Source organism: Pongo pygmaeus, chromosome 6 (assembly GCF_028885625.2).
Source record: "Pongo pygmaeus isolate AG05252 chromosome 6, NHGRI_mPonPyg2-v2.0_pri, whole genome shotgun sequence".
NCBI lineage: Eukaryota > Metazoa > Chordata > Mammalia > Primates > Hominidae > Pongo > Pongo pygmaeus.
This window is the reverse complement of record NC_072379.2, coordinates 58,443,652-58,465,000: the sequence shown is the minus strand read 5'-3', so window position 1 is coordinate 58,465,000 and position 21,349 is coordinate 58,443,652. Positions and strand designations below refer to the sequence as shown.

Here is a 21,349-nt window from a genome sequence, read left to right as displayed (position 1 = left end):
TGGTGAAGTGGCTTCATTTGTCTGGGGTAATACCCGAGGTTTGTTGTCTCATGCCAAGGAAATCGAGGACGCGGACACACAAGGAGTGGGTTTAAGGGCAGAAGTTTAATAGGCGAGAAAAAGAAGAGAGCTTCCTTGTGCAAAGGAAGGAGTCCTGAACAGGTTTCTGTGTTCTCAGTGAGATGCGGTGTGTTTTATAGATGAGCTTAGGGAGGTGATCTCTGATTTATATAGGGCCCAAAGATTGGTTGGACCAGGTGTATCATATACATAGCCTGCAAAGAAGCTGGACATATTCCACCCTAATTTTTTATTATGCAGATGGAGTCTCTACCTGGCTGGCGCCATGTTGCCTGCTTTTTTACTACACACACGTGGCAACAAAGAAAAGGGAAGAGGGAACCTCCATGTTGAATATACCTGGCCCCCAGGTAGTCTTTTCCTATTGGCACAGCTGCTGGCATTTACCTATGCAAGCTTCGAGCTTGCTTGTCTATGTCTGTAGCTCAATTTTACAAGCTGGTCTTTGTTAGAAAAGAAATGATTTGGGGGCTGCTTTTTGTTAAAAGATAATTCCACTGAGAACTCTCTTACCCTTACTAACTGCCTAAATAATTTTTGGTTTTTTTAGCTCCTGTATCACTGGTTACTGGACCGTGTGGTTAGGTTTAAATGGCAGGGTTACAGAAAATCTCCAGAAGGGCCAGTAGCTATTAAGGGATTATGTCTGCTTTTTGAGTACTGAGCTTAAAATTTTAGCTGTTAATGACTAATGTTTCGCAGAAATTGTTGCAATAAGCAATTTTATTAATCATTTTATTAACTGAATTGTAGAAATATACATATGCACGTAAATAACACAATCTTTTGCATAAGTTCACTTGTGGATGCCAACTGTCACAGAACTGAGAACTCTAAAGAAAACAGTTTAACAGCTACCAAATGTCTTGCATTGCATTAAAAATTCTGCAGATAAAATTCTAAATTATCAAATATCTATAACACTTTTAGAAAGCAACAAGGCAATATACAGCAAATGTGGGTTCATATTCTTTGACTCAGTAATTCAACTTCTGGGAATTCTTTAAGGGATATAATCCAAAAGAAGGAAAAGGAGTGTGTACCTATATTTTCATAGCAAGGCTGTTTGTAATAGAAAAGAAAGGAAGTAAATTTCTCATGAAAGATAGATGCTTAAATCAATTGTTAAAAATGCAATGGGTGATTATAGTTTTAAAGTGACTCTTATTATTTCTATTTATAGATACATAAAATGCCTGTGATTTGATATTAACTGAACATGCAAAAATGTGTGTCTGATGTGATTGAAACTATATAAGGATATTATTTATATGAGCAAAGAATGAAATGTTACTAAAAATGAAAGTGTGGTGGTGATCAAATTGTAGAAGATTTTTGAAATATTAAATTATTTTTTATCTGTTTCTTTTTTTTGAGATGGAGTGTCGCTCTGTTGCCCAGGCTGGGGTGCAGTGGTGTGATCTTGGCTAACTGCAATCTCTGCCTCCGGGGTTCAAGGGATTCTCATGCCTCAGCCTCCCAAACAGCTGGGATCTCAGGCACGTGCCACCATGCCTGGCTAATTTTTGTATTTTTAGTAGAGACGGGGTTTCACCATGTTGGCCAGGCTGGTCTCGAACTCCTGACCTCCAGTGATCCACCTCCTTGGCCTCCGAAGTGCTGGGATTACAGGCATCAGCCACTGTGCCCAGCTTATTGTTTAATCATTATTTTAACAGTAAAATATATTAAAGTATCTTTAAATTGCAAAACCACAGAAATTTTGTCAAATATTTGTAATCTTAAACCAAACTGATTCTTCACATATTTTCAAAATGCCAAAAAAAGTACCGTAAAAGAATCAATTACATCACTAAGTATACTGTTTAGTTCAGCTTTTCTTTCTTTTTTTTTTTTTTTTGGGCGAGATTTTCTTGCCAAAAGAGCAGTACTTTGATTTATATGCTGGCACAAATCCCTTCCCTTGTTGTGGACAACCTGTTGCAGACAACGCTCTGAACAGCCCTGCCCTGCCACACTCACCTTTCTGTTTCTCAAACATGCCAGGCTGGTTTCTGTCTCCAGGTTTTGCACTTACTATTTCTTCTGCCTGGAATGCTCATACTCTGGATTGTCCTGAGTCCTTCTCAATGTTTAGGTCTCAGAATATTATCATTTAAAAGGGATCTTCCATTAACCTACCTTAGTCAAGGTTGTGGCATAAAATTTCTTTTTTCTTTTCCTGGAACTCTTCAGCAAGATCTCCAACTTTGGTTTTGCATTGGAGGTGGATTTATGGGTAATTTTTTGGATATTACAATGATATGTTCAGAGCATATTTCAGATGGAACCAGAGCAAACCACTGACAGTTACCAATATGTGAGAAGAGACCAACATCTTATGTTTGAAATAGGAAGATTCCAAAGATCTCACAAAGGATCACTTAGGTAGAACACAGGATGGAAGATCAGGTAGAGGAAACAGGATGAGACATGTGACTTCAGAGGCCTCTTTATTTTCTAGTCCCAATGAATGACATGCATTCTCAGCCCTCTCATTCCCAAGTAGCCACATATACCTTTGTTATCCATGTCTCAAGAAGTCCCAGATGAAGTGATGGTGGGAATTTTGCAAGGGCAATACTCCTGTCACGTAAAAAGCAAAGTCACGGTTTTAAGTAAATTTATTCTTGATATGTCTTTCCTTTCATCACTGAACCAAATCCTAGTACATTCTTTGTGATGTGGAGAGGCTGCTGCTCTGGGATTGCCTGGGCACCATCTTTCCCGGCTCCCACCGTCGATACCAGCCTTTCTTCTCCTCCTCAGTCACCAGGAAGCGGACTTCTTTTGCAAAGCAGCAGTGATGAAAACTTTCCAAGTTTCAGCGGGTAGAGGATATCCAGCTTTGACCCTCAAAGTAAACAGAGCCTCAGAAATTCCATGGAGTAGGCAGGGACCAGCAGCAGAGCTCTTCAAACTTTTTGAATTCACAACTCTCCTACTTTAAGTTTTCTGGTTAACTAAATACATACTAGTACAGCAAAAATTAATATTGGTACAGAACCAATAAGCCAGGTATTCAGAAAGAGTCTGAAAAAGCAGTAATTAAACATTGAGAATAGGAGTTGTGGGACTCATAGGAAAATCTTCCTCTCTACTTATTATGGTCCTCGTCTAGGCCAAAATGTGATAAACCGAGTGGATATTTCATCTGTCAGTGCAATTTACTTTCTGGAGTGGTTCTTTGTTATACTTGGGTATAAATATACTGCCACAGGATGAAGATGATCATATAATTTGGAAACAGGAAAAAGAAATTGTTTCCGAAATACCTTCATAGAATCTTAAAATCAGCAGAGCCACAAAATCACCTAAGCTTAATATTTCTTCCAAATATCCCGAGGAACTAACAGACGTTTCAGAAGACTCTTTTAGCATCATGAAAATATATTTAGAAAGACTCTAATTTTTGCCTCTAATATGTTGACTGGTTTGACAAGTATGGTTAAAATTCTTCAAAATTCAAATTTCATAGGTAGGTTTCTTTTTTCTCCCCCTCCCTCCCTCCTTCCCTCCCTCTCTCTCTGTCTCCCTCCCTTCCTTCCCTCCCTCCTCCTTCTTTCTTTCCTTCCTTCCCTCCCTCCCTTCCTTGCTTCTCCTAGAAATATCCCTTAAATCGATTTATTTTACAAAGTTTTTGCCCCAAGATAGTCTAGCAGTTAGGAATAGGGACTCTAGACTCGTGTGGCCAGGGTTGAAATCTCAACTGTCACTTACCCACTCTGGGACCTGGGTAGGTTACTTTATCTGTCTCAGCCTCAGTGTTTTATTTGTAAAAAGAGGGTAAAAATAGTACATATCTCATAGGTTTTCATGAAGACTAAATGAGTTAATCAATGTAAAACTCTTAGAACAGTCTCTGGTGTATGGTCAATGTTTGAAAAGTGTTTGCTATTGTGATTTTAAACCTAGGGGATCAAAGCATTAGCTTAGGTATTTTTGTTAAAACATTTAGCTGAATTGGGTAAATATTCTTAAATGAGTTAATATTAATTTCACTGTAAGCAGGTCCAAGACTTAAACATGCAAATGTTGTTTGTAATGTGTTGTACTGATCAGTTTTCCCAGTACTTCAACAAAAGAAACTCTAGCGCAGTAATTCTAAAATTTGAATGTGCTTCAGAATTATCTGTAGGACTTAAGACGCAGGCTGTTGGGCCTCACTCCAGAGTTTGTATTTCTGTAGCTCTAAAGGGAACTTAGAACTTTCTTTTCCAGCAAGCCATCAGGTGCTACTCATGCTGCTGGCCCTCATACCACACTTTGAGAACCACTCACTGCTTTACAAGATTGAGGAGGTCATGGTAATTCTATAGAGGAGAAATCCTCCTCTTTTCCTTTCTTTTTCTGTGAGGAACACAGCCTTCCTGTGGTTTCTTGGGAACTATAGTATTCTTTATAAACAACTTGATCTCTTTAATTGAATTAAAATCTCCATTACTACTTTACTTTGTCTCTGCAAGTACTTCCCAGACCGCTCATCTCTGGTCTAGAGCATTGGTGTTTTGTCTGTCTTGTGTTTTGTTTTGCTTTTTAATTTGGTGAGGAACATTAACTTTGCATAAGACAGATCACTTTTTGCTTCCTGGTAATGGTTACACCAGTTACCACAGTGTCATCTTGGCCAAGTTTTCTAATCTATCTTTGGTTCTCTCATCTGCAAAGGTGGTATCATCTTCTGAGGCAGGAAAATAGGGTCTGGAGGCAGGGAACTTATGGCGGATTCACACTTCAGCTATGACAGGAACTATCCTCTCCATAGGGCATACGCCAAGTAAATGACTTTGTAACTTTACTTTATCCTCTTCATTCACATTGGGTGTACACCAAGTAACCAATGGAAACCTCTAGAGGACACTTAAAACCCCAACAATTCTGTAATGCAGCCCTTGAGCCCCTGTGCTTAGGCCCGCTCCCACACTGTGGAGTGTTCTTTCATGTTCAATAAATTTCTGCTTTTGTTGCTTCATTCTTTCCTTGCTGTGTTTGTGCATTTTATCCAATTCTTTGTTCAAGATGCCAAGAACCTGGACACCCTCCACTAGTAACACTTCTATTTCACAAGGGTGTTGTGAGAGTTGAATTAAATAATGTAAGGAGAGTCCTTAGTGTATACTTGGCCCAGAACAATGGCCCAATCAAGTGAGCTATTAGTATTCAATAAACATAACACAAAGCTGAGAACTGGATTTAAAAAGAAAAGTAATTGAAAAGTAATAGAAAAATATATAATTTTTTTTACAAAAAGGAGTTGGGAGTGAGGGGGATTTTAATTTTGATCAGATCATGGAAGCCAAGTCACCAGTTACTTCACTTCAGCACTTAATAATATCACACATCAGTTAAAGCCAACTTACTGGATTATTTTGACTTGTTTCAACTTGAGAGACTAGAAAACTTTTGCTGGGGCTTATCAACACGTTGTTGGAGGAATTTTGCTGTCTTTTTCTTCTCTCTATCAGTACTCTTTACATATAACTTCTGAGTAGAGGGAGATAGTTCATTGTGTATCTTTTCACATCATGAATACAATCCTTTCTCTTTCAATTAATTTATTTCCCTGAGGCATACATTTTCCAAACCACATTTCAGAAAATCACAATTTAACATAATTTGGCAGAATTTACCATGAGTGCGTAACTCACTTTTGCAAAAATTTAAGCTTCTTTGGAAGAAATTCTCAGACTCACTTTTGCCTGATGTCAAGTTGATTCTTCTCATGCATACATATTTGTCTTTCTCACAGCACCAGATATTAATATAACAAAGTTATGTCTACAAAAGTGGATCTCTGCAGTAGATATATTAAAATTCTAAACAAATCTGCAAAAACTTCCTTTAACTATAAAACAAAGGAAGCTATTATTGTTGACATTAGTATTGTTGCTAAATAACTTTTAAATTTATTTTTGGTAGGGGGCACCACATAAGGAAAAGAACTTGGTGAAATATAAACTTTTATGGAGAGAATTTCATATAAGAACTAACCTTTTACAGAGGCAATCCAAAGCATAAATATTCAGTAAAATGAATGAAACAATAACTTTTGGCCTTGCAGCCAAATATAAGCCCAAAGCGTTTTTCTTTCGCTTTTAGCTGAAATATTCATAATATGTGTATAGTTACCAATTTGCAAACACTTGACTTACGAATGACAAACCAAACAGCTAACCTTGTTCTGAGCCCTCAAACTTTTATAACCAGTATTGTAAAATAACTCAGGAGAGTGATTTTTGGAAGAAAAGTCTAAAAAAGAAAAAAAAATCCAACTGGAGACTTTAGAGCAGTAGTCCTCAAAGTGTAGCCTGCCTCACAATCACCCCCAGGGCTTGTTTAAACACAGATTGGTAATCCCACCCCAGAGATTCTGACTCAGTGGGTCTCAGGTGGGGCCCCAAAATTTGCATTTTTACCAAGTTCCCAGGTGATGTTGATGCTGCTGATCTAGGGCTCCCATATTAAGAACCATTGATTAAGAGTCTTTGAGGTCGGCCAGTCTGGCTTGCGCCTGTAATCCCAGCACTTTAGGAGGCTGAAGTGGGAGGATCATCTGAGGTCAGGAGTTCGAGACCAGCCTGGCCAACATGGTGAAACCCTGTCTCTACTAAAAATACAAAAATTAGCCGGGTGTGCTGGTGGGTACCTATAATCCCAGCTATTTAGGAGGCTGAGGCAGGAGAATCGCTTGAACCTGGGAGGTGGAGGTTGTAGTGAGCCAAGATAGTGCCATTGCACTCCAGCCTGGGCAACAAGAGCGAAACTCCGTCTCGGGAAAAAAAGAAAAAGAAAAAGAGAAAGAGTCTTTGAGGTCAAAATATTGGAAAAGAGACTAATGAATTGTTAAAGATGAATTCTATTATTTACCTGTGGAAACCACACAGAAAACAACAGAAACTACTTGGTAGAATTGTGATGAGGATCAAATAAGAAATTACATGTAAAGCACTTAGATGTCTAATGAATGGGAGCTTTTACTGATACTGTTACGTTGTGGCTCCTCTGTTTTCAGTATCTACTGAAGTATTACTGAGATGTATCTAGGCACTAGGAATATAAAAGTGAATGAAAGCCAGGCTTGCTCCCTGTCCTCATGGACTTTACCGTTTGATATTGATAAAATAATCAGTTGTTAAAAGAAAGACTTTTGACAAATTAAACTTAACAGAGTTTATCTGAGCAATGAACAATTCACAAATCAGACAGCTGTCAGAACCAGAAGTTCAGAGAACTCTGCTCTGCAATGTAGGCAGGCAGCATTTATAGACAGAAAACAGAAATGAGGTACAGAAACAGCTTGATTGATTACAGCTCAGCGTTTGCCTTATTTGGACGTGGTCTGATCAGTTGGCAGCCTGTGATTGGCTGAAGCTCAGCTGCTGTGATTGGCTGAAGCGCAGCTATTTGTTATAAAATATACTCTTAAATTAGGCTTTTGGTTTATTTAGGTACTGAATTGGATTGCATTTGTTATTTAGGGACTGGGTACAGAGACAGCCTCAGTCCAAATTTAGTTTAATTTAACACAGTCAAATTAAATAAAATAACAGCTAGAGCAAGTACTAGGAAAACAAGGTACAAAGTGCTATGAGCATATATAAAATGAAACCTGACTGGTATTTTCTGACTGAATTTTTTCACTGTCTGCTTTACTGTATGAAATTTCACCAACTAGAAATTCATTTGATTTGACCATCATCTGTCCTCAAGGGACAAATAACCTCTGCAAGGTATTTTATATGGTCAGGGACACTGAAAAACCACAATAGACAATATTTTCCCACACTTAGTTTTTCTTTTTAAATTGTGGTAAAATACACATAACATAAAATTTACCACTTTAACCATTTTTAAGTGTACAGTTCAGTGGTATTAAGTACATTCATATTGTGCAACCAATCTCTGGAGCTTTTTTAATCTTGCAAAACCAAAACTCTTATACTCATTAAACAAAAACTTCCCATTCCTCCTCCCCTCAGCTTCTGGGAATCACCATTCTACTTTGTCTCTATGAATTTGACTACTCTAGGTCTCTCATATGAGTAGAATCATATTGTATTTGTAATATTGTGACTGGCTTATTTCACTGAGCATAATGTCCTCCAGGTTCATTATGTTATAGCATGCCAAAATTTCTCTTCTTTTTTTTTTTTGAGATGGAGTCGCGTTCTGTCACCAGGCTGGAGTGCAGTGACGCGATCTCGGCTCACTGCAACCTCCGCCTCCTGGGTTCAAGTGATTCTCCTGCCTCAGCCTCCCAAGTAGCTGGGATTACAGGCTCCTGCCACCACACCTGGCTAATTTTTTTATTTTTAGTAGAGATGGGGTTTCACCATGTTGGCCAGGCTGGTCTCGAACTCCTGACCTCAGGTGATCTGCCCACCTTGGCCTCCCAAAGTGCTGGGATTACAGGCGTGAGCCACTGAGCCTGGCCAATTTCTCTCCTTTTTAAAGGTCAATAGTATTCCATTGTGTGTATAGTATACACCACATTTTGTTTATCCATTGATTCATTAATGAACACTTGACTTGCCTCCTTGTTTTGGCTGTTGTGAATAATGCTTCTATAAACATGAGTGTAGAAATATCTCTTCGAGACCCTGCTTTCAGTTCTTTTGGTTATATAACCAGAAGTTGAATTGCCAGATCATTTGGTAATTCTGTTTTCAATTTTTTGAGGAATTGCCATATTGTTTGCCACATGGCTGCACCATTTTGCATTCCCACCAACAGCATACAAAGGGTCCAGTTTCTCCCATCTTTGTCAACATTTGTTATTTTCTGATTTTTTTGATAGCAGCAGTCCTAATGAGTATGGGGTTTTGATTTGCATTTCTCTGATGATTAGTAATGTTGAACATCTTTTCATGTGCTTATTGGCCATTTGTAAATCTTCTGTGGAGAAATAACTATTCAAGTCCTTTGCCCATTTTTATTTTATTTGTATTTATTTATTGTTTGAGACAAGTCTCGCTCTGTCGTTAGGCTGCAGTGTAGTGGCACAATCTTGGCTCACTGCAACCTCCACCTCCTGGGTTCAAGCGATCGATCCTCCTACTTCAGCCTCCCAAGTAGCTGGGACTACAGGTGCGTGCCACCACACCCAGCTAACTTTTTGTATTTTTGGTAGAGACAGGGTTTCACCATGTTGGCCAGGATGGTCTCAATCTTTTGACCTTGTGATCTGCCTGCCTCGGCCTCCCAAAATGCTGGGATTACAGGCATGAGCCATTATGCTCGGCCTCTTTGCCCATTTTCAAAATCAGGGTTTTTGTTGTTGTTGAGTTGTAGGAGTTCTTTATATAACCTGGATATTATTAACCCTTATCAGAAATATGAATTGCAAATATTTTCTCCCTGCCTTTTTGTTCTGTTCTGTGTGTTTTTTGATGCACAGAAGTTTTAACATTTTTATGTAGTTCAATTTATCTATTTTTTTCTTTTGTGGACTATCCTTTCAGTATCATATCCAAGTAATCACTGTGAAATCCATTGTTATAAAGATTTGCTCCTATGTTTTCGTCTAAGAAATTTTTAGTTTTAGCTGTTATGTTTAGGTCTTTGATTGATTTTGAGTTAATTTTTGTATATGGTATAAAATAAGTCACTAATATTCTCTTCAGCTATGTCTAATTTCTGTTTAACCAATTCACAGTTTTAACATTTCAACAATTATTATGTTTTTACTAAAAATCTAATCTGATTATTTTATGACTCTGACTGGCCATTTTGATATTTTTTCCTTGCTTATTTGTAAATACTTCATTTTTCAATTTAAAGAACATTTCCATATAGTTATATTTTGTGCGGATAACTTCAATATCTGAGGTCTTTTGGAGAAGGGGTTCTAAATATGCTTTTTTTGTGGTTTCTGTGAACTCTCACTCATAGTGTCTTGCTTTCTCCCATGTTTGTTGATCTTTGTTTATTAATTCATATTTTGTCTAGTCAATTATTTATTCTATTCATTCAGTGAATAGATATTGAATGCATACTCTCTCTAGCCTTTGTTTGTATGTCGGGCACACAGAAGTAAACAAAGTAGATAAAATCCCCTTCATGGAGTTTACATGAGGGAGAAGAAGAAAGAAAGAGAGAATAAACAAGATAAGTATGTCAAATATATAATATGTTATATGATGACAAATTTTAAAGATAAATTACATAAGTGGGATATAAAGTATGAAGTGTTGGGTTATGGGTTTTTTGTTTGTTTGAAAAGTTGGATAGGATAGCCAAGAAGGCTTCATTTAGATGAATTCTGAGTAGGCGTCTCAAGTGAAGAATCTAGACAGGCAGATATTTGGGAGAACATTACATGGAGAAAATAGTAGGTGAGAAGACCCTAAGGGCTCTTGACTTCCAGGTGACAGTGAGGGGCAGAGTGGCTACAATGGTGAGCAATGGGGGACAGACTAGGAGATGAGGCCAGAGAGGCATGGAGGACCAGATTATATAGAGTCTTGTAGGTCAAAATAAGGACTTTGGCTTTCATTCTGAATGAGTTGGGGAGCCACTGGAGTATTTTGTCCAGAGGAATGACCACTTTAGCTTATGTTTTAACAGACTCATTTTGGCTTCTGTGTTGAGAATAGATGACAAGGAGGTACATGTAGAATCAGTGCACCATCTTGGAACCTATTTCAGTAATACAGACAGGACATGAATTGGCTTGAAGCATGGTAGTGGCAATGGAGATGGTGAGAAGTTATCACATTTTTCTACATCTATAGTTTTAAATTTTAAGGTGGAACCAACAGGATTTTTAGGATTAGATGGGGAGTGTGAGAGAAAGGGAAAAGTTTAGAATAACCCCAAATGGGCCTCAGCAACTGGAAGGATGGAATTGCCAGGAACTGAGATGAAGGAGGCTTATGGGCAGAGAGGTTTGTGAAATGAAAAGAGGAAGTCAAGAGCTCAGTTTTAGACATGTTAATTTTTGATGCGATTAGTCACCCATTTGGGGATGGCCGGTAGGTGGTTTCGTGTATGAGTCTGGAATTCTGGTAGAGATCCAGAATAGAGATATAAACTTGGGAGTGTTGGCATAGAAATGGTACTTAAAGCAATAAGATTGGATGAGATTACTAAGGAGAAAATATAAAAGAGAAGAGGTCTAGAGTCTAAGCCCAGGAACTCTCTAAAGCTTAGAAATCAAGAAAATGAGAAGGAACCAGAAAAAGGACCAAGAAAGACCAACCAGGAAATTAGGGGAAAAAACCAGACAACTGTGGTGTCCTACAATCCAAGTGAGACAAGTGAATCAAGGAATGTCAAATGCTGATGACAGGCCAAGTAATATTGATAGCAGCGGTATTTGGGTCCCTGAGGTTCCTGGCATCTCCAAGCTTCAGGGTGCCACCATGTTCCCTGGTGCCGACTGTGGAAGCTGCTTGCAGTGCACCTGGTCCAGCTGCAGCCTTGCAGACAGAGCTGCCCACTCTGCTGCAGCAGCTGGCATGTCTGACTGTGCAGTGGCCAGACCCCATACTTGCTTACACACCCCTTACTGCTCCACGCAGTCTCCTTTGGCAGGCATGGGATCCAGGCTGGTACCATGAGTCAAGGGAAACCTGCCAGGCTGAGTGGGCAGAATGAATCCAGCGGGCCTGAGCAAAACTCGGGCAAAGGTGCCACTGGCCACAGAGGTTTCTGGCCAGAAAAGCAACACCCAAGATTCTGTGACAATATGAAGACTAAGAAACATTCAATGGATTTAGTGACATCAAGGATATTTGGGACCTTGGTAAGAGTAGTCTTAGAGGAGTCATGGGGATGAAAACCTGATCAGAGTGGATTCAAGACAGAATGAGGTACACCCATGTTTCTGGCAGCATCATTCATAATAGTAAAAAACTAGAAAGAACCTGAATGTCTATCAATGAGTGAATGGCTATGCAAAATGTGGTATATACCTACAATGAAACACTATTCAGCCTTAAAAAGGAAGGAAATTCTGACACATTCTACAACATAGATAGAACTTGAGGACATTATCCTAAGTAAAATAAGCCAGTCACAAAATTATAAATATGGTAAGATTCCACTCATATGAGGTACCTCGAGCGGTCAAACTCATAGAGATGGAAAGTAGAATGTTGGAATGAGGAGTTGTTTAATGGGTGTAAGGGTTTCAGTTTTGCAAGAAGGAAAAGCTCTGGAGATTGGCTGCAAAATAATTTGAGTATACTTGACACTACTGAATTGTACACTAAAAAGATGGTACGTTTTATGTTATGTGTATTTATCATAATTAGAAATTTAAAAAGTTAAAGAAATGAGAAACAGAAACTGGAGACAGAAAGTATAGAATCTTTTGAGGAGTTTTTCTGTGAAGGAAAGGTGGAAAATAGAGGTAGAAATAAGGCCAAGAGTGTTTTGTTCTTGTGGTCCTAGGTTGTCTGTTCATATTTATGAAGAATTATGTTTATTAATCTAAAAATGCTTGCATAGATTCCTTCTTTTTTAGTGGGAAAATTGAAGAGAGCAGGGTGTGCATATGAATAGGTCTGAGTCAGGAATGTCCAGGTGAGAGATGGGCAGATGAATTTTTGCATTTAAGTAAATGGAGTAATAATATTATCTACACTTGGGGTAGTGGTGATTATTAAAAAGTACATGAAAAGTATTTTCTTGAGCAGTTAGTGCTGAATAAGTGGTAGGTACAATTATTATTTGTTATTCTTCATTATCCGCTACTTGGAAAAGGCAAAAGTTAAATCTTTTACATTACTTTTAAATGTGTGAATTAGGAGACAATGTTAGCTATTTTATTAGAGTGACTTATATGGTTAAACAGATTTAGTGGAGATTCCTTTGTCCATATCCCTTATACTTTTCTATTTGATTCCTGGATCTTTTATGAGGAAATTATAATAAACAGGAATTTCCCCCTTCAAATTTGATTTGGTGTGTTTTGCTATATAGGAAAAAATAAAAGACTATGTTTGTAAAGCAATGGTTGCTTGTGAGCTAGAAAAAAAAAAAAACTCCATCTGAAAAGAAAAATGTATAAATTTTCCTGATCCTTTACCGTAGAGAAAAACCAAAAACAAAAAACACAATTTGCTTTGACCTTTTTGAAAGACCCTAGTTATCTAGGCTCCAAGAAAAAGGCATGCTCAATTTTGTGAATCATCATTTTATGTGAACAAATTGAAGTCTTTATAGCATTCTTAATTTGGTTTCTGAAAGACATTTAGATAATTGGGCAATTTACAAAAGAGTATGTTCTATTTGGGGCGAAACCTGCTTTTCCTTTGGGTTGCAGATTCTCTGCCCCCTTGTGGACTTCCTCCTTCCTCTGGGGGAGTGTGTGTTTAATGCTACTGCCTTTTGCATTTCCAGGCTGGTTTGAGAAGACCGCGGCTGCCTGGTTCCCTGAACACCAGACGGGTTGCTAATTACATTTGCCCAGATGGCAAAGGGGGTCCCTCAGCCTACGGACTTAATTTCGGAAATTTACTTTCAGAGAGAAGCGAGAGAGAGGATTGCTTTCCAAATTAAAGAGAATTATGTTACAGGCATTTGATTGTGTGAGGAGACAGAATCACAGAACAGGAAGGAAATCCTCAGAAGTTATTTAATCCAATCTGGACTCCAGAAGACATTCAAGACAGATGGGCGATCTCCTAATCTCCATGTTTTGTCTTCCTGTCTCTTTTTGAAGATAGTGAAAGGATTCTTTTAAAAAACATTATTTATCAGAAATATATTTATTTTAAGATATTTGGAAAATGTTGACAAATATAATGTAGAAAATAAAAATCATCTATAACCCCGTCACCCAGAAATAGTTACTATTTAAGGGTTTAACTCCTCTTCATATTTTTTGACAGAGAAAAATGAAATCTACACTTTTGCATTGTATATATGATACATGTTTTCAGTTGGGAGCAGAGGCTGGCAAAATATGGCTTGTGGACCAAATCCAGTCCACATTCTGTGGGCCTGTATTGCCTGTAAGCTAAGAATGGTTTCACATTTTTAAATGGTTGAAAAAAATGAATAACATTTCCTGACATGTGAAAATTACATAAAATTCAAATTTCAGTTCCTATCAATAAAGTTTTATTGGAACACATGTGTATTCATTTATACATATTTCTGTGGCTGTTTCTGCAGCACAATGGTAGAATTAAGTAGTTGTGGCAGAGACTATATATATTAGTCCATTCTCACACTGCTATAAGGACATACCTGAGAATGAGTAATTTATAAAGGAAAGAAGTTTAACTGACTCACAGTTCCACATGGCTGGGGAGGCTTCAGGAAACTTAAAATCATGGTGGAAGAGGGGGGCAAACATGTCCTTCTTCACAAGGTGGCAGGAGAGAGAAGAATGAAGCAAAGTAGGTAAAGAGCAAAGCCCCTCACAAAACCATCAGATCTTGTGAGAACTCACTATCAGGAGAACACATGAGGGAACTGCCCCCATGATTCAGTCACCTCCCATGAGGTCTCTCCCCCAACACGTGGAGATTACAATTCGGATTACAATTGAAGATGAGATTTGGGTGGGGACACAGAGACAGACCATATCACTGTAGCACTATAAAGCCTAAACTATTTACTGTCTGGCCCCTTACAGAAAGTTTGGCAACCTTGGTATAGAACAAGCATTTTCCAATACCCTTAAATGCCTTTCAAAAATAGACAGCAAGGCTGGGCATGGTGGCTCACGCCATAATCCCAGCCCTTTGGGAGACCAAGGCAGGAGGATTGCTTGAGCTCAGGAGTTTGAGACCAGCCTGGGCAACATAGTGAGACCCCATTTCTACCAAAAATTTAAAAATCAGCCAGGTGTGATGGTGAACACCTATAGTCCCAGCTACTTGGGAGGCTGAAGTGGGAGGATCACTTGAGCCTGGGAAGTTGAGCCTGCAGTGAGCTGTGATTGTGCCACTGCACTCCAGCCTGGGCAACAGAGCAAGACCCTGTCTCAAAAAAAAAAAAAGCAAAATTATTGCTCATATAATTTTGTGGATGAATTCAACTTTTATTCCCTTAATTCTCCTGCTTTTAAACATTTTTTTACAATGGTCCTTTAAATAATATTCATTATAACAAATTAAAATATACATACAGAGTACAATATGGCCATATGTCCACGATCCAGATTCAATAATTACCAAGATTTTGCCACATTTAGTTAATATTTCCCTTTGTTGAAATACTTTAAAGTAAATTAATACAGATTGTACACTTCCATCTCACTTGAGCAGTCATTTTTTAAAAAAAATTATAAAACGATTTGCCAGAGAATCAGGTTCAAAAATATTATAAAACTAGTACATGTTCATGATTAATATTAAAGCACATAAAAACAAACACAGAATGTGTAAATACTTGAAGTAAAAAGTAGGAATCTCTTTTTCACTTCTCTTCACCCCTCCTCCCCTGCCAGTTTAGTGGGTATCCTTTCAGTTATTTTCTTATGTATATAGGAATAAACTTTTTATAATTTAGATTAACTGTTTAAAACATAATTTTGGAATAAAGGAACAAGAGAAGAAACTAGAATGAAAGCACATATGACAGCACTCCAGATTGGTGCCTTAACTGATGGAGAGTGAGTACTGGGCCCCTTCTAAGTTACTAGTTAGGGTAGGATATGTTTTCTCTTCAAATGCCACCGATCACCAAGATACTCACATCAGAAACCAGGAATGGGAAGATGATATTGGTGTGGACGCTCCTTTTACTGCCCCTTGCCACCTCCCCACTTAATTTCTCAGGTAACAGGTGGATACACATAGTAAATTCAAGAGATTCTGCTTTAGGCTCGCCCAAATGAGAGTTGCTATATATAATCCACCTTATTACTTTTCACACTTCTTAAGAGCAAAACTCAAATTTAGAGACAGTCTGCAGGAATAATGTAATGAATTGCTGTATACCCACAACCCAGATTCACTAGTTACTACTGCTATATTTATTTTCTCTCTATATAAATACTGGTATTTATTAATATTGTTGTTATTGCTGAAGAATATGAGAATAAACTGTAGATATCATGACTCTTTACTCCTTGATCTTTCGGTGTGTAAGTGTATTTTGGGGGAAGCTTCATTTTTTTTTTTTAGACGGAATCTCGCTCTGTCACCAGGCTGGAGTGCAGTGACGTGATCTCAGCTCACTGCAGCCTCCACCTCCCGAGTTTAAGTGATTCTCCTGCCTCAGCCTCCCCAGTAGCTGGGACTACAGGTGTGTGCCACCACGCCCCGCTAATTTTTTGTATTTTTAGTAGAGACAGGGTTTCATCATGTTGGCCAGGATGGTCTCAATCTCTCGACTTTGTGATCCACCCGCCTCAGCCTCCGAAAGTGCTGGGATTACAGGCGTGAGCTACCGCACCTGGACTAGGAAGCTTCATTTTAATGTGTACTGAAGTCTGGGGCAGGGACCCTCAGGGTCTGCTGGATGCAACATTTTCATGTATAGTTCACTTGAGCGGTTTGTGGAGTTATCAGATCATTTTTGTACTATAAATTGACAAATTACACAGTCTCTTCAGTTGTTTCATTTTTATAAAAGAAAAATATTTCTTTTAGAAATAAATTTTGTAGGGATTTTGTAGTGTTAGAATTGGAGTAAATTTTTCCCATTCTGGTTTTTCTTTTTCTGAAACGTATGCATAGTTTTAAAAAGTAACAGCTTTATTAAAATATTACTCCCCTAACATAAAATTCATTCTTTTAAATTACATAATTCAGTGGGTTTTAAAAAATATATTCACATGTTGAGTTGTCATCACTACTTAATTACAGAACATTTTCCTCACCTCAAAAAATACCTGTCAGCAGTGATTTTTCCTTCTCACATCTCTGTAGTCTCTGGCAGTCACTCATTCTGTTTTGTGTCTCCATAGATTTGCCTATTCTGGACATCTTATGGAAATGGAGTCATGTAATATGTAGCTCTTTGTGTCTGACTTCTTGCGTTTAACACAATGTCTACAAGTTTCATCCATGTTGTAGCATGCATCACAACTTCAATTAATATTGTTTTATATAGGTATGTTACATTTTGTTTATCCATTCATCAGTTGGTAGACATGCACATTGTTTTCATGTCTTAGCCATCATAAGTCTTGCTGCTGTGGACATTTGCATACAAGTTTTTTGTGTGGAAATATATTTTCAGTTCTCTTGGGAATATACCTAGGACTGGAATGGGTCATTTGGGAACTACATTTAATCTTTTGAGGAACTTTTCTGAGAAACTGCCAGCCTGTTTTCCCAAGTGGCTGTACTATTTCACAATCTCACTAGCAATGTATTAGCATTCCAATTTTTCATATCTTTACTGAGACTTGTTATTGTCCACCTTTTTGATTATAGCCATCCTAATGTATATGAAATTTCACCATCGTTTTGATTTGCATTTCCCTAATGACTAATGATGTTGAGCATCTTTTCATGTGCTTATTGGCCAAATTGTGTATCTTCTTTGGAGGAATGTCTATTCAAATTCTTTGCCCATTTTTTAGTTGAGTTATTTGTCCTTTCATTGTTTAGTTTTAAGAGTTCTTAATATATTCTGGAGACAAGTACCTTATCAAATATATGATTCAAAATATTTCTCCCATTCTGTGAGTTGTCTTTTTATTTTCTTGATGATGTTTTTTGAAGCACAAATGTTTTTAATTTTAATAATGTCTAATTAATTTATTTTTTTCTTTTGTCATTTGTGCTTTTGGGATCATATCTAAGAAACTATTGCTAATCCAAGGTTATGAAGATTTATGCCTATGTTTTTTTCTAGGAAAGTTGTATAGTTTTAATTCTTATATGTAGGTCTACGATCCATATTGTGTTAATCTTTGCATATGGTGTGAGGTAGGGATATACGATATTTTAAGAATAAAAATATTTAAGAAAAATATTTCAGAATAAAATGTTTTTAAGAATAAAAAGTTTTAAAAATAAGTTTATGATCATAATGAACTGACAGCTTTCAAAGTCCTAATATTTGTTGTTTCAAAATTTATATGCCTGTAGGCTAGAAATTTAAACTGGTCATCATTAGACTGAATTAGAAAAAGATATACAAAAACAAAGTAAGCTTTTTTCTTTTTAAAAAGATCAAATAATGGAACTGTCATATGGCTGCTGCCTGTGTATTGTTCCATTAACTGAGTATATGCATGTGGTTTTTTTGCCCTTCCCAACAGCCAATCTCATTTATTCACAAGAAAGCTAAAAACAATCATAAAGATCTAGGTGATAAATTTTAAGCAAACAGGCAATTCAAAAATAACAGGATTGTGAAATATCCAACTAAAATCATATTTGAAAATGGTCCAGGAATCCCCAAATAACTTTTATGCACATTATATGAAGATAAATGGATTTTAAAGTTTCTGGTTATCATTTTCGGAGGTCATAGACATTAAAAATTTTTTTTTGATAATGAAAGGATATTTATTTCCATGTTGTGCTCAGGCCTGAGCTAAACTACATTAAGACACTGAATGATGTCACCCAGGGATATGTAACCAGACAACATACAGGACTGAGATGAACAAGTGGTGGTGGTGGTAGAGGGAGTTGCATTAGTAATTTATGCAGAAGGAACCAGGCAGACAGTAAAACAAAAATTTGCAGAACACACCAAGTGATCAACTCTCACATCTTCAGGATAGGCAAACTTGATTGCTGGGTTAAGAACCTTAGAGGTCAGTTAAGATGGGCAGTGGTGGGCTTTTCTCAGCTTATAGTGTCCTCTGATATGTATATTTCAGCCTATACATCTAATTGCCAGCACTGTACATTTAATTTCATGAGAAACCAAGTCCTCAATTAACGGAAGGGAATCGCTTTGACCAGATCTTATGGCTCAGATTGATCAGGTTGGCAAGACCTCAAGGTCTCCATAACCAAAGCTAGGGAGAGGCTCTATATGCTAGAAGCAGTAACCAGTTACTGCATGTGGTCTGGGCCTTAACCCTCTGCAGGGAGACTAACTACAGCACCAGGTATCTGGCTTTTCAGACTCTACATAGGAATTCCACCATAATTAAAAGATGTATAAACTTGACCTACATACTCCAACTCAAATTACTCAAAGGGCCCAAGATCCTTCCCCATAGAGCCTAAAGCCCAATAGCCCTCCCTCAAGGAATACCAGCAGTGTTCAAGTTTAGCTTTGTTACAGAAAATGAGCCATAACAGATTTCTCAGTTTGTGACACTAGTCACCTTGAAGAACACCTCTAAATGCATGAACTCATTGAGCACTGGTCCAATCTCTAATTTCTGGCTCCTTGCTTTTCCTGCCCCTGCCTACCTTTAAGAGACAGAGTCTCACTCTGCCACCCAGGCTGGAGTGCAGTGGCATGGTCATAGCTCACTGCAGCCTTAACTCCTGGGCTCAAGCAATCCTCCCACATCAGCCTCCCGATTAGCTAGGCCTATCGGCATGCACCACCAGGCCGGGCTAATTATTTTTTGTAGAGACAGGGTCTCACTATGTTGCCCAGGCTGATGTCGACTCCTGTCCTCAAGTGATCTTCTGCCTCAGGTTCCCAAAGCATTGGAATTACAGGCGGTGAGCCACCATGGCCAGCCCCTGCCTACATTTTCAATATTCCACTCAACAAATAACATTGAAACTTCCTGGGTCTGGAAAGTTAAAAAAAAAACCTGAGTACTATGTAGAATTAAGCAAGCTTGTAAGTGATGTTTCAGAAGTAACCTGTTTCTGCTTCAAGTAAGGCCTACATCAATGCCATAACTCAAACAAGGACAGACAATTGTTATTTAGTTTTTATTTCATAATCATAAACTTAACTCTGCAATCCAGCTAGGCATGGAAGGGAACAAAGAACACATGGAACACAAAGGGAACTGCAGTGGAAGCACAAAGATTCTAGGATACTGCAAGCAAAAGGGGTGTTCTCCTGAGCTGCAGAAGGAATGGTCTGGTGGTTAAGATAAAACACGAGTCAAACTTACCAGAACTGTCCACAGTCAGCAATGGTGGTCTTCTTGCTGGTCTTGCCATTCCTGGACCCAAATTGCTCCATGGCCTCCACAATATTCATGCCTTCTTTCACTTTGCCAAAGACTACATGCTTGCCATCCAACCACCCCGTCTTGGCAGTGCAGGTGAAAAACTGGGAACAGTTTGTGTTGGGTCCAGAATTTGCCATGGACAAGATGCCAGGACCTGTATGCTTTAGGATAAAGTTCTCATCTTCAAATTTCTCCCCGTAGATGGACTTGCCGCCAGTGCCATTATGGCATGTGAAGTCACCACCCTGACACATAAACCCTGGAATAATTCTGTGAAAGCAGGGACCCTTATAACCAAATCCTTTCTCTTCAGTGCTCAGAGCACGAATGTTTTCTGCTGTCTTTGGAAACTTTTCTGCAAACAGCTCAAAGGAGACGTGGTCCAAGGGCTCACTGTCGACAGCAACGTTGAAGAACATGGTGTGGTTGACCATGGCTGATAGTACCGGGACTCCTGGCGGCAGTAGCCTCTGCAAAGCCGGTCATACAAATTTGAGAGTTTCTCCTAGATGTATGTTTTAGCTACTTATTTTTATATTAAATGGTAAATTCTTGACTGTAGGTACCTTGTCTTAATCCCCTTTGTTTTTATTTTTTTCTGTCCCCAGGGCAGCCATGTTTGCTTTTATGGATTGTGTAGTACACAGCTCTAAAGAGTGTCTAGGGTTGAACAGTGCACATCTGTCTCACTGTACAGGGAAGCCCAGACCATCACAATAAACTGCAGGCAGCAAGTCTTTTTATTTATTTGTTGAGTTAAAATGATTCCCATAAGTTCCCTCTAAAATCACCGCCAGATTTTTGGTGGGAAGAATGCATTGGAGACAAGCATTAAACACTAGGCCAGGTTAATATTTGCATTGAATGCCTCTCTTTTATCTTTTAGCATACATTAAAATGGACCCTAGTCTTGTTCTAGTAAAACCCACGACTGAGTGAACCAAGGATGAGACTGCTGGCTTGTAGTGCACACTCTGCAGGGTGCCAGGAGGCTGGCTTCATCCATGTTGCAATGTTTCGTAAGGTATATCTTACATCTAGAGGCTATGGTGTCTCACATTTTTGTCCCTAGCTATCTACCTTGTGTGTACCTTGCATTCCTTCCTTTTCAGCATGCAGAATTGAACTTGGCTTTGAAGTAAAACAATACTGGTTTTTGAGTGATCCAGCAGCTGTTATACTTTGGTGAGAGTTTTCTTCTCCACCCAAGTCTTGTTTTCCATTTCTCTCTCCATCACTTTCTCTTCTACC

The 21,349-nt window shown here is 38.3% G+C and overlaps 1 protein-coding gene across 1 annotated transcript; it reads right to left on the bottom strand.

The window, feature by feature from the left end:
• Positions 1 to 20,034: 20,034 nt before the first annotated feature.
• LOC129041535 (peptidyl-prolyl cis-trans isomerase A-like) lies at positions 20,035 to 20,541 on the bottom strand. The gene has a single exon (XM_054497061.1). It carries the CDS (start codon positions 20,530 to 20,532, stop codon positions 20,035 to 20,037), a length of 498 nt encoding a protein of 165 aa, XP_054353036.1. The 5' UTR covers positions 20,533 to 20,541.
• Between the last annotated feature and the right edge of the window lie 808 nt (positions 20,542 to 21,349).

Excerpts from the sequence above, each read along its gene's own strand:
- LOC129041535 (XM_054497061.1), bottom strand. The coding sequence starts at position 20,532 with ATGGTCAACCACACCATGTTCTTCAACGTTGCTGTCGACAGTGAGCCC.